The sequence below is a fragment of the Acipenser ruthenus genome, chromosome 34 (assembly GCF_902713425.1).
Source record: "Acipenser ruthenus chromosome 34, fAciRut3.2 maternal haplotype, whole genome shotgun sequence".
NCBI classification, from domain to species: Eukaryota; Metazoa; Chordata; class Actinopteri; order Acipenseriformes; family Acipenseridae; genus Acipenser; species Acipenser ruthenus.
Genome location: NC_081222.1, coordinates 5783852 through 5796654, shown reverse-complemented (window position 1 = coordinate 5796654; position 12803 = coordinate 5783852). Strand labels below are relative to the sequence as shown.

The 12803-nt window shown below is 39.6% G+C and overlaps 1 protein-coding gene across 2 annotated transcripts in view; it reads right to left on the bottom strand.

Moving 5' to 3' along the window:
* LOC117966885 (DDB1- and CUL4-associated factor 15-like) overlaps window positions 1-12803 on the bottom strand; it is a 58982-nt gene that overhangs the window by 26895 nt on the left and 19284 nt on the right. The window contains exons 3-7 of one of the 2 annotated variants that reach the window (XM_059006822.1): window positions 8516-8651; window positions 8077-8183; window positions 7003-7142; window positions 6702-6869; window positions 672-1160 (exon numbers count right to left, since the gene is read on the bottom strand). In XM_059006822.1, the coding sequence (XP_058862805.1) occupies window positions 672-1160; window positions 6702-6869; window positions 7003-7142; window positions 8077-8183; window positions 8516-8651 (1040 nt within the window). The remainder of the gene's footprint in view (window positions 1-671; window positions 1161-6701; window positions 6870-7002; window positions 7143-8076; window positions 8184-8515; window positions 8652-12803) is intronic. The other variant, XM_059006823.1, reaches the window with a different exon arrangement.

Genomic DNA, 12803 nt, shown 5'->3' with positions numbered 1-12803 from the left:
TCCCAAATCGCACTTTCAGATCAAAGGAAGCGGCTCGTTGTACCCAGGGTCAATAACATTAATACGGGTGGTAGGGCTTTTTCTTTTAGTGCCCCTAAACTTTGGAATGCTCTACCTCCATGCATTAGGGAAGCTGGGTCTGTGGGTATTTAAGTCTAAACTTAAAACACAGTTTTTATAAAATGGCATTTTTATCTTAGTGGTTTTACTGCAACATAATAGCTAGCTTTTAATGATTTTTTTTTTATTTAAAATGTATTTATTTATTTTAATTATTATTTGTATATTCTTTTATTGTATTTTTATGTATTTATGTACAGTGCCTTGTGATACTTCGGTATGAAAGGCGCTATACAAATGAAATAAATAAATACATAAAGATATATTTACTAATTATAACATAACCTGTGCTGGTAAATTTGGGCAAAATTGGAAAGCTCTTTTGGAAAACACAATTTTAGTTGCTCCTAGCGATGGTGGTTTAGTTTAGGCGTAGTTGCCCCCCGCCATCACTGTCCCTCCCGCCAGCAACCTCAGTAAGGTGGATGTTTTCCATGGAACCCACTGTAGCTCAGCACTCAGTCTCCTACTACCACCTCTATTTTGAGTAATACTACTTGTGTGCGTTGGTGTTTGTCTGTGTCTCTCTCACTAGTCTCACCAGTACTCACCAGTCTCCTGTTCGGCCCCCCCTTGTGGTTGCAGGCAGTAGCGCAACTTGGTGTAGTTCACATAACCAGCGTCTGCCCCGGGTCCCCCTTGCTGTAGTGGGGAGGAGGAAGAGGAAGCTGATACTGAAGCTGTGTCGCACTGAAAAGCTTCCTCCACTTGACCTGTGCGGTCAGAGGTGGTACTGCTCGCCCCTCCCCTCTCTTCTCTCCTCTCTCTCCACTCCTCTCCTGCTGCTCTCCCCTGGGCCATCCTGAAGATGTCTGCTGCAAATTCCCGTGCCTTAGAGGCAGCCAGCGATTGGTCGGGGCAAGAAGTGGAGGAGCGGGGCTTGGAGTGGTCCTCACAGCAAGGCGGGGCTGGTTTCTGATCATGCGAACTGCAGGGGTTATCAAGCACTGAAGGCGAGGAGGAGGCATTCAGTGAGTCAGGCAGCCCTGAGTGAGGGGGATCCTTCCTGCAGTACAGCACCTGGTCACTCTCACACTCGCCTGACATGGGTGAGAGGGCAAAGGTTACACTGTGCACTTATTATTATTATTATTATTATTATTATTATTATTATTATTATTATTATTAATAATAATAATAATAAACCTTTATTTATATAGCACAATTCATGTACAATACAATTCAAAGCGCTTTACATACAGAAGAAAAAAATACAAAAATACAATAATAAACAGTAAGAAAAGAGTACAGTTATTAAAAACAGAAAGAACAATAAAACTCAGAATAAAACATAAAAATGTTATGGAAAAGCTATATTATTATTATTATTATTATTATTATTATTATTATTATTTATTTCTTAGCAGACACCCTTATCCAGGGCGACTTACAATTGTTACAAGATATCACATTATTTTTACATACAATTACCCATTTATACAGTTTTTTTTTTTTTTTTACTGGAGCAATCTAGGTAAAGTACCTTGCTCAAGGGTACAGCAGCAGTGTCCCCCACCTGGGAGTGAACCCACAACCCTCTGGTCAAGAGTCCAGAGCCCTAACCACTACTCCACACTGCTGGTATGCAGGTATTTTTTTAATGGAGATTTGAAGATTGTAATTGAAGGTGAATCTCTGATAAAAGGGGAAAGGAGTTCCAGAGTGTGGAGGCATTAAAACAGAAAGCAGCCTCTCCCATCCTTTTACCATTCTCCCTCGGAATACATAAAAGGCCAGCATTTGCAGATCTCAGAGTGCATTCAGGCTGATAAGGAATTAGCATATCATTTAGATATTGAGGAAATAGTCCATTCAGTGCTTTAAAAACTAGTAATAGAATTTTAAAATCAATTCTGTAATGCACAGGAAGCCAATGCAATGATGCCAACACAGGTGTAATGTGAGCCCTTTTTTTTGTTCTAGTTAGCATTCTAGCAGCAGCATTTTGCAATAGCTGTAGACGTGATATAGCATGACTTGTAAGTCCAGAGAATAAAGCATTACAGTAATCCAACCTAGAAAAAATAAAATCATGTACCAATTTCTTTGCACCATCCAAGGACAAGAATGATCTAACTTTCGCAATGTTTCTTAAATGACAGAAGGACACTCTAGTAATGTATTTTATATGTGGTTCAAAGGAAAGTGCAGAATCAAAAATAACCCCCAGGTTTTTCACTTCAGATTTTATATTTGATTTTAGCATACCTAGATCAATATTTGTCAAGTCCATCTGTTGATTAGAGCCTAAAAGTAAGACTTCAGTCTTATCAGAATTTAACTAAGAAATTCTGAGATATTTTCTAATATCGGCTAGACATTTGAAAAGAACATTGATAGCTGTTGTGTCACCTGGTTTAACCCTTTGCAGTCCATTTATTAACCCTTTGTGGTCCATTGTCGGACCTGGACCGACATTGCAATTATTCCTATCAGGTCCATTGTCGGACCCTGTCCGACATCCGTTTTTTGAGTTTGTAAAATGGTTTTAGTCGTTTTTTCTCCGGAAAAAGTCGAGAAAACCATTCAATGGCCGAGTGGGAACGACAGGAGCCGAGACAAGTCAAAAAAAAAAAAAAAGGCGTATCTCATAAATAGTCATACATGGCCCTGGTATCAGATAACGGGGCGGTCGTGCCTGACGGGCATTTAATAAATGGACTGCAAAGGGTTAAGTGCGCATCAGTCCAATTTATTTTCACACACGCATTTAATTTTAGACACGCTGTTTAAAAGTATTTTTTTTCCCCCCACAGTCAAACGGGTTTAAAAGGCCCTGCATATCAACAAAGCACTCAATAATCTCCAGCCCCGCCCCTCCCTTTCGTTCGCTATTGCTTTCACATATGCTAAGAAATAAATAATAATAGTCGTACATACCGATCGATCATCTCCTTATCACTCATTTTATCACCAAACTCCTCAATAATGCAATCCAAGTCATTATTTTATTACTATAACATCTCAAAAAAGCTCTGCAAATGTCCGTGATAGTCTCTATGCGCTGATTCAGTAACAGCCAGCTTGTTTCCTTATGACCACCCCTATGTGTTGCCAGGGGCATGTATGACTAATAATGAGATACGCCTTTTTTTTTTTTTTTTTAATCGGCTTGTCTCGGCTCCTGTCACTCCCACTCGGCCATTGAATGGTTTTCTCGACTTTTTCCGGAGAAAAAACGACTAGAAACCCGTTTTTGGCGTTTTTTTGATGATGTCGGACAGGGTCCGACAACGGACCGGATAGGAATAATTGCAATGTCGGACCAGGTCCGACAATGGACCGCAAAGGGTTAACAGATATATAAATCTGTGTGTCATCTGCATAGCTGTGGAAATTCACCCCATGTTTACGAATAACCTCCCCGAGAGGCAGCATGTATACAGAAAATAACATGGGACCAAGAATGGAGCCCTGCGGAACACCACATGTAATATTAGCTAGTCCAGATGTAGATTCTCCTAAGGCAACAAAATATTGTCTATTCATTAAATAGGATATGAACCAGGTTAGGACACTACCAGAAAGGCCCACCCAGTCTCTAAGATGATCAATTAAAATCTTGTGATCCCCAGTATCAAAAGCAGCACTCAGATCTAAAAGGATCAGTACAGATAAACACTTAGAATCTGTACTTATACGTAGATCATTTACCACTTTGACAAGTGCAGTCTCAGTGCTATGGTTGGCGCAAAATTCTGATTGAAATTTCTCGAAGATGTTATTATTTCCAAGGAAACTATTAATTTGTTTAAAAACGACTTTTTCAAGTACCTTTGCTTAAAAAGGAAGGTTTGAAATAGGTCTAAAATTACTTAGAACTGAACTATCCAGATTCGATTTCTTAAGTAAAGGTTTCACTAAGGCTGTTTTTAAAGAAGAAGGAAACCTTCCTGATGACAAAGAGCTATGAACTATATCAAGGACATCATTGGACAGCTTACTAAACACCTCCTTCAAGAGACTGGTTGGTATAGGATCCAAAAGACACGTAGAAGACTCAATGTGCATAACTATTTTATTTAAGTCTTTTAAGTTAATCAGAGAAAAATAATGTAATTCTGTTTCGATTGTTTTTGGTGGCACACAGAGCTCAAAATCATTTTGTGGAATTTGATCCTTAATACTAAGTATTTTTATATCAAAATAATTACAGAATTCTTCACACTTGATAGGTGAGGCCACAATGCAATATTCAGGTGAAGGAGATGGGTTTACTAATCTATCAATTGTTGAGAAAAGGACTCTAGCATTGTTCTTATTTTCTGCAATAAGACTGGAGAAGTAAGCACTTCTTGCTGACATTAACACTTCATTATACTTTGATAGGCAGTGCTTTAAAATATCGTAACGTATTTGTAATTTTGTATCTCTCCATTTACGCTCTGCTTTGCGACAATTTCTTTTTAGTTGATGTATATCATTATTCATCCACGGTGTACTACGTTTTACAGAGACTGTTTTAATTTTTACTGGAGCCACAGTATCAAGAGCAGTTTTTAGTTGATGGTTGTATCTGTTAACTAACTCATCAGTTGATAAAGAACTTCTTGAGATGGGTGGACATAGACTAACTACTTCAGAAAACTTTTGAACAACTGCAGGATTTATAATGCGCCTTTTAACAGAACTTACTACAGTCTTTTTACATTGAGGCAATATAGCCTCAAATTAAATTAAGAAATGATCTGATAACACAGGGTCGATAGTTGGAGACATGATAATTTCTAGTCCTCAAGATATAACTAAATCTAAAGTATGACCGTGGTTATGTGTAGGCCCTGTTACATGCTGAGTAAACTCAAAATAATCTAATAAACTTAAAAAGTCCATAGTTGTTGAATCAGATAGCATATCAGTGTGCAAATTAAAATCTCCAAGTATAAGAATCCTATCATATTTAGTGGAAATTATAGACAGGAACTCTGAGAATTCTGGTAAGAAAGATTGTCTTGGTTTAGGTGGGCGATAGATATTTACCATAAGTACAGGGAGTCGACTATCAAGTATGAAGGATAAAGATTCAAAGGATAAAAATTCCCCAAAACTATTCTGTTTACAATTGTAGATATCAAGGAAAATGCTAGCTAGTCCACCTCCCCGCCCTCCAGCACGTGCTTGCTGGATAAAAGAATAGCTGGAAGGTGAGGCTGCAATTAAAGAAGTATTATCATCCACACTATGCCAGGTCTCAGTCAGAAATAAAAATCCAAGTTTATAGCGAGTGATGAGATCACTAATTAAAAGAGCTTTATTAGATAGGGACCGCACATTAAGTAGAACTACGTGTATTTTATTGCACTGAGATAAAGGAGTAGCTGTATTTAAAGAAACCTTATTAAGATTATTGGAAATCAGCCCCTGAGTGCGGATAGATCTACCAGAATAATCCCTACAACTTGCAATAAGGGTTTCAATTTTATTATTACCCTCATCAACAGCTACCTCACTATGATCAGGTTGCTGAAATGAAGGGTTTTGTGTAATACCCTTCAGTGTACTCCCTGCTTGTATTTTAATATTAATTACATTTTCAGTACATGCACCCCGGGTAAAAGATAAAACATTTCTATGACGGGGGACAGTTACTACTTTTATAGAATACACTGATTGTTTAATCTGCTTAGGTAACTGAGACCCAAACAGTGGTCCACTAAGTCACAGATTGTTACAGTGATGTCCTATGTTTTCAGTTAATCTTACTACTACGGAAACAACAAAGCTAACACCTATATTCAGTCTGCATATAGGCAAATGTTTACATTTTGATCTGCCAAAACTCCACTTATTTTATTATCCTGTGTACAGATGTCATCCTGTGCATTAAAAACATACAGCAGCATTGTTTTTTCATAAAAAAAAAGTGTTGAATTTAAATCAAGGGAAGTAATGTTAAAAATGTACAATGCATTAGTAAGACCTCATCTAGAATACTGTGTTCAGTTCTGGTCACCTCTTTACAAAAATGATATTGCTGCTCTAGAAAGAGTGCAAAGAAGAGGGACCAGAATTATCCCGGGTTTAAACAGCATGTCGTATGCAGGCAGGCTAAAATAACTGAATCTATTCATTCTTGAACAAAGACGACTACGCGGTAATCTGATTCAAACATTCAAAATTCTAAAAGGTATAGACAATGTCGATCCAGGGGACTTTTTCGACGTGAAAAAAGAAACAAGGACCAGGGGGCACAAATGAAGATTAAATAAAGGGGCTTTCAGAACAGAAAATAGGAGGCACTTTTTACATAGAGAATTGTGAGGGTCTGGAACCAACTCCCCAGTAATGTTGGTGAAGCTGACACCCTGCAATCCTTCAAGAAGCTGCTTGATGAGATTCTGGGATCAATAAGCTACTAACAACCAAACGAGCAAGATGGGCCGAATGGCCTCCTCTCATTTGTAAAGTTTATGTTCTTATAAACTGTTATACTATCAACTGCTAAAAAACATAAAAAAACAACACTGTTTAACACCTGATAATGCCTTTTTAATAGACTCACACACATGATCTTGTTGTAACATAAATCTTTTGTATGGTTTGAGCAAGTATAATATTGTAAGTAAGTGGAGCTCCCGTACCTGCAGCATGCACAGACACCGCGCAGGCCACCAAGGAGTAGCTGGTGTTGAGCAGCACCACCTGGTCCCTCTTGAGCTGGAAGGCTGGCTGAAAGGTGGGGAATGGGTACACGACCTGGTACTTGGTGTTCAGCATGAAGCCGTGCTGCAGGCACTGGGCACTGCCACCTGGGGGAGACAAAGAGCATGGAGACTGAGACCCCAGCACACAGACAGAAACACAGACAGACAGAGACACTCACACAGAGAAACAGGAGACACACACACACGAAGACAGAGACCAACACAAACACACACATACCTGGTCTGGTGGTGGCCGCGAGCTCACTGCAAGCCTTGCAAGACTGAAAGGGGGGCATGGTCACCACAGTGATGTAGATGTCACGGTTGTTCTCGTCACTCATCATCATGTTCATCAGCATGCTGCTGGAGCTGCGTGTGCTGGGAGGACCGGAGTAGTGCAGACAGACACAACACAATACCGCTATTAATTATAAAACTCATTTATAAAACAGCAAGAATTTGGGAAGCAATCACATTGGCTGATAAGTATTCCACCCTGTGCAGGTATGTCACCATGCCAACACAGCTTGGAACTTTCATAACCACAGTGTGTATGTGTGTCTGTGTGTGTGTCAGCATGTGTGTTAGTGTGTCTGTGTCAGTATGTGTGTCAGTGTGTCTGCGAGTGTCAATGTCTCTGTATGCGTGTCTATGACTGTCAGTGTGTCTGTGAGTGTCAGTGTCTCTGTGTATGTGTGTGTGTGTCTGTGTCAGTGTGTCTGTATGTGTGTGTCAGTGTGGTCCATAAGGTCCAGAATCTGCAGGCCTAGGCTGTGTAACAAAAAGCACACCCCTAGACGTGCCGATACTGGATCATATTTGAATATCCTGAAGTGTGTTATTGCCTTATATATTTCAATTATAAACCAGTGAATTAGAATGATATATGGAACAAAACTGTATTGGGCCTCTTTATTTTTCTATCTGACTCCAGGGATGGAAATGACTCCCATTGCATAGCAGTTTGATCCACTCCTGGTTTTGCTATGAATTTAATAAGGCACACCTGAGCTTATTACCTATACACTGTGGTAAAACCTGGAATGGGTGAAACTGCTAATACTGAAAACAGTAAATCAGCGAAGAGCCCTTAATACAGGACTTTTACAATTTACTGTCCATATGCTTGCCTAACAGTGGCTTAACCAAATCAGTGAATTATAGAAATATAGAAAAATAGCACTGTGCAAACTTCATTTGACATCCCTTTCAAAAGTTATGATGGTTTCTTTATAACAACCTTTTTGCCTGTATGTATATGTGTAAATATGCAGGATTGTCTGTATGTAAGGAAGTGCATGCACTTTCTTACTTGAACCCGAAGATGATGATTTTGGAGCGGTCACTGGGCCACTCGCACACCGTAAGATACAGGTCACTGTAGATCTCCTCGCCCATGAACAAGCGAACATGACGCACCTGAGCAACAGAGAGAGCAGGGTGTAACATGTGATGATCCTGATGGGCTATTTGTATGATGCATAATAACATCAAATGATCATTTAACAACGGACTGTTATGTTAACAGATAAAAGTTTAAATGGGACAGGGAGAGCATGTATTCATACCAGCTATAAAACACACATATTCTTCAATCAAGAACCACTTCGTGAACTACAATGAGCTACGTTGTGCTTCTGGTCTTGTATCCCAATACACACCTCTACGATACAATACATCATGTAAAGGAAGTATTAAGATGAATCGCTACCCCCCGCCTAACACACACACACATCCCTGGGAAGCTCTACCTGTCTGAGTTTGCTGTGGATGTTGAACTCCCACCAGTACAGGTGGTAGATGTAGAAAGAGAAGTCATCGTCCCCACAGTCACTTGTGTAGGAGAGCACGTAGCGACCACACTTTGTGAACCCCAGGAAGATGTGCCTGAAAGACACAGCACAGGTCACACAGTCAAACTGTGCTCACCACGTTTTGCATTTTATTATATCTCTCTGCTCACATGTATCTGCTCAGATCACTGATAAACTAAGCAGCAGCATTATGGAGTGAAAACTGTCAAAAATACTTGCGTGCGTAAAAAAGATTTGGACCTGTAAATAAATTTGTACACTAATAAAAACAATTTCTTATTATTTATTTCTTCGGAGACACCCTTATCCAGCATTCCATGTAGTGTAAAATAAATGTCTACGTGGTAAAAAAAAAAAAAAAAAAAAATGGATCCAAATGTACGAGTACAACTCAAAAATACGAGTACAACTCGCTCTGGGATTTTTGAAAGTTATTTCTCGCCACAGACGAATATTTAAAAGCATGCACAGGTTGCTGCTTGCAGTCTAGTGCAAGTGTAGGGAGAGCTGCATTTCAGTTGCACTGTGCACTCAGCTGGACATGTACTGTTCCACCGACACCTGCGTTACATACTGAAATCTCAGACAATACATAGTGAAATTGCCAGTTGTACTAACAAGATTAAAAAAAATGGGATTGATCAGGGACCACTGGAGCGGAATCGTGAAAAGGTGTTTTACTAAGCGGATCTGGATCTGGCTCCACTGATCCATAATCTTGATCCGACCCTGGAGATGCACGCACCGTAACTAGAGAAACTAACCAATGAGAAGCAACCATATGTGGCGCATAGTTTATAGATCCCGAATGTCAAATTTGTATACAGCCTGAGAGCACAATAATGTTACAAAGAAATGGCAAACGGATGGACAGAGATAGAGCAGTATTAATTAATCAATGTAAATCCAGGTTACTGTATCCAAAAAACTTTACTTTATGTAAACAAAAAGAAAACGGTTTAAGTTTGGAACTCACCGACGCTCTGTGTTATTTACTAATGCCATTACACTGAGGTTTCTAACTATTTTCGTGCAGTTTAACGTTTAATATTACCTTAATATTACCTTATCTGGTTAAGAACAGGTATATAAACTATGTTCACCTGCTCAGGGGGGTTGGGTGTTCAGAAGGAGGTGAACAGGTCTATGTGCAGGCTAAGGACTGTGTGCAATCTCTGTGACAAAACCTAAAAGAAAGGTATTTGATACTGGTATTGTGTTTTGTAGAACCAGTAAATGGCTTCTCTGTCCGGGTTTATAGTTTATGATTTATTATAAAAGTTTAGCTAATACTCTTAAAGGGCCAGTAGCCTGACTGTGTATTTGTGTAATAAAAGTGTGCAAAAGCGCTTAAACTACAGTTCTGTCTCTGGGTGAGTGCTATTTTTGCCGCTGGTCAGCACTGACCACCTGTCACATCACCACTATATATATATATATATATATATTATATATAGTACACATACATATACACACACATACATACACACACACATACATACACACATACATACAATGTTAGCTTGCGCAAAATAAATAGACATTAATAAAAATGAAATACTTTATCAAGCACAATTGCTATACCAAGTTAATCACGATATATATATTTTTTTTAATTAATCTGGGTGTTTAAACGCATCGCAGAGACTCTCGTATTGTATTTCATTACTGAAAGTTTACCAATTTTCCAAAAACTTTAGGTCATGTTTTACAAAACATTTTTAAAACTTAATAAATAAACAATTACCATAACAAACATTTTCGTAATATGATACCTGAAACCTAAGAACACAATATATTCCAATAAAGTTGCGTTCTTACTCAAGAGCTTGGTGTTGTTTACATTATTGTCTGTACACTGAAGCTACATCTACATCTTTACGTGGATGGAAGCTGAATTTAAAAAAAAATTATTTAACTTGTGGGGAATCCTCAACAATCGACAGCGTGTGGAGGCGACAGCGCGGGAGAGGTAGTCGTGGAGGGGTATGGAGCAGTTGGAAGCAGTAAGGAGAAATTGCATCTTTGCTTGCTTTAAACAGAAAACACTGCAGCTTAAAGTCTAACAGCCGTGTGTCTTTTTCTGATAACAAGCTGAAGATCAGAGCAGCTGATTCAAATTTGCCGCCGCTCTGAGTTACGGGGGAGGGGCAGAGCCAGCAGCACAACAGATACAAACAAAAGCCAGGCAGTCTTCCCACAGACAGCGTGTGGAAGTGACAACGTGGGAGAAGTACAGTCGTGGAAAAGTAGAGAACAGATAGAAGCAGTATGGGAGAAGTACAGTCGTGGAAAAGTATAGAGCAGATAGAAGCAGTATGGGAGAAGTGCAGTCATGGAAAAGTACAGCGCAGTTTGAAGCAGTTTGAAAGCAGGTTGACAGCTGCAGAAGCTAAACTAAACTTCCAAAAAAAAAAAAAAAAATCAACATGGTCTTCAAGCCAGTAATCTGTGACACCTGCATGATGTGGGAAATCGGAGAAAACCTAGCAGAGCTAAACCAAGTATGTGTAAAGTGCCGCACAATCCAGAACTCAAACTACTAGAAATGGAGCTGCAGGAAATGAAACAGCAACAGGAGCTTGAGGAGCTGGCACAACCACAATTCATGCAATTCATGGGGAAGTCAGCACCCCTAGCAGACTGAAAGCCACCAGGGAGATGGAAGATGGTGAAAACAGCTGGGTTCAGGTAGGCAGAAGCAGGGAAAAAAAAGAAACTTTGTCAAACACAACCACCAGAAATCAAAACATCCAACAAATTTGATCCACTTGAAAATTTAGATGCTCAAAACCAACATCAAGAGAACGAAAGGAAAAACATCCAGGACCCTATAAACAGTGCTGGCCAGGCAGCAAAAAGAAGGGAGGTTATGATTGTTGGGGACTCCATACTGAGAAACACAGCAAGTTCAGTTCACAGTTTGGACCCCCTTACTACAACAGCGTGCTGCCTTCCAGAGCCTCTGTCACGCACATCACTGAGAACGTGGACAGGCTCCTAGAACGAACAGGAGACGACTTGGTAGTAGTCGTCCACATCGGTACAAACACCATTGGAAGATACAGGCCAAGATCCCTTCAAAACAAATTCAGAGAGCTAGGAAGGAAATTAAAACAAGACCAAAACTGTGGTATTTTCTGGGATACTGCCGGCATACGGACAGCTGGAAATACATAATCAAAATGCATGGCTGCAATCGTGGTGCACACAGGAAGGCTTCACCTTTCTTGAACATTGGAGCACATTCTACAAGAAGGACTATCTATATAGACGGGACGGACTGCACTTAAACAAAAAGGGAACCAATCTACTCGGAGAAAGTATCCTTGAGGAGGTTCAGAAGCATTTAAACTAGAAAGGAAGGGGGGAGAAAACAAAAAAACAGAAGGGAGACCACATCAAAACAAGGGCAACAACTAGAACATAAGAAACTTTACAAACGAGAGGAGGCCATTCAGCCCATCTTGCTCGTTTGGTTGTTAGTAGCTTATTGATCCCAGAATCTCATCAAGCAGCTTCTTGAAGGATCCCAGGGTGTCAGCTTCAACAACATTACTGGGGAGTTGGTTCCAGACCCTCACAATTCTCTGTGTAAAACGTGCCTCCTATTTTCTGTTCTGAATGCCCCTCTATCCAATCTCCATTTGTGACCCCTGGTCCTTGTTTCTTTTTTCAGGTCAAAAAAGTCCCCTGGGTCAACACTGTCTATACCTTTTAGGATTTTGAATGTTTGAATCAGATCGCCGCATAGTCTTCTTTGTTCAAGACTGAATAGATTCAATTGTTTTAGCCTGTCTGCATACGACATGCCTTTTAAACCTGGGATAATTGTGGTTGCTCTTCTTTGCACTCTTTCTAGAGCAGCAATATCCTTTTTGTAACGAGGTGACCAGAACTGAACACAATATTCTAGGTGAGGTCTTACTATTGCATTGTAAAGTTTTAACATAACTTCCCTTGATTTAAATTCAACAGTTCTCACAATATATCCGAGCATCTTGTTGGCCTTTTTTATACCTTCCCCACATTGTCTAGATGAAGACATTTCTGAGTCAACATAAACTCCTAGGTCTTTTTCATAGTTCCCTTCTTCAATTTCAGCATCTCCCATATGATATTTATAATGCACATTTTTATTGCCTGCATGCAATACTTTACACTTTTCTCTATTAAATGTCATTTGCCATGTGTCTGCCCAGTTCTGAATGCTGTCTAGATCATT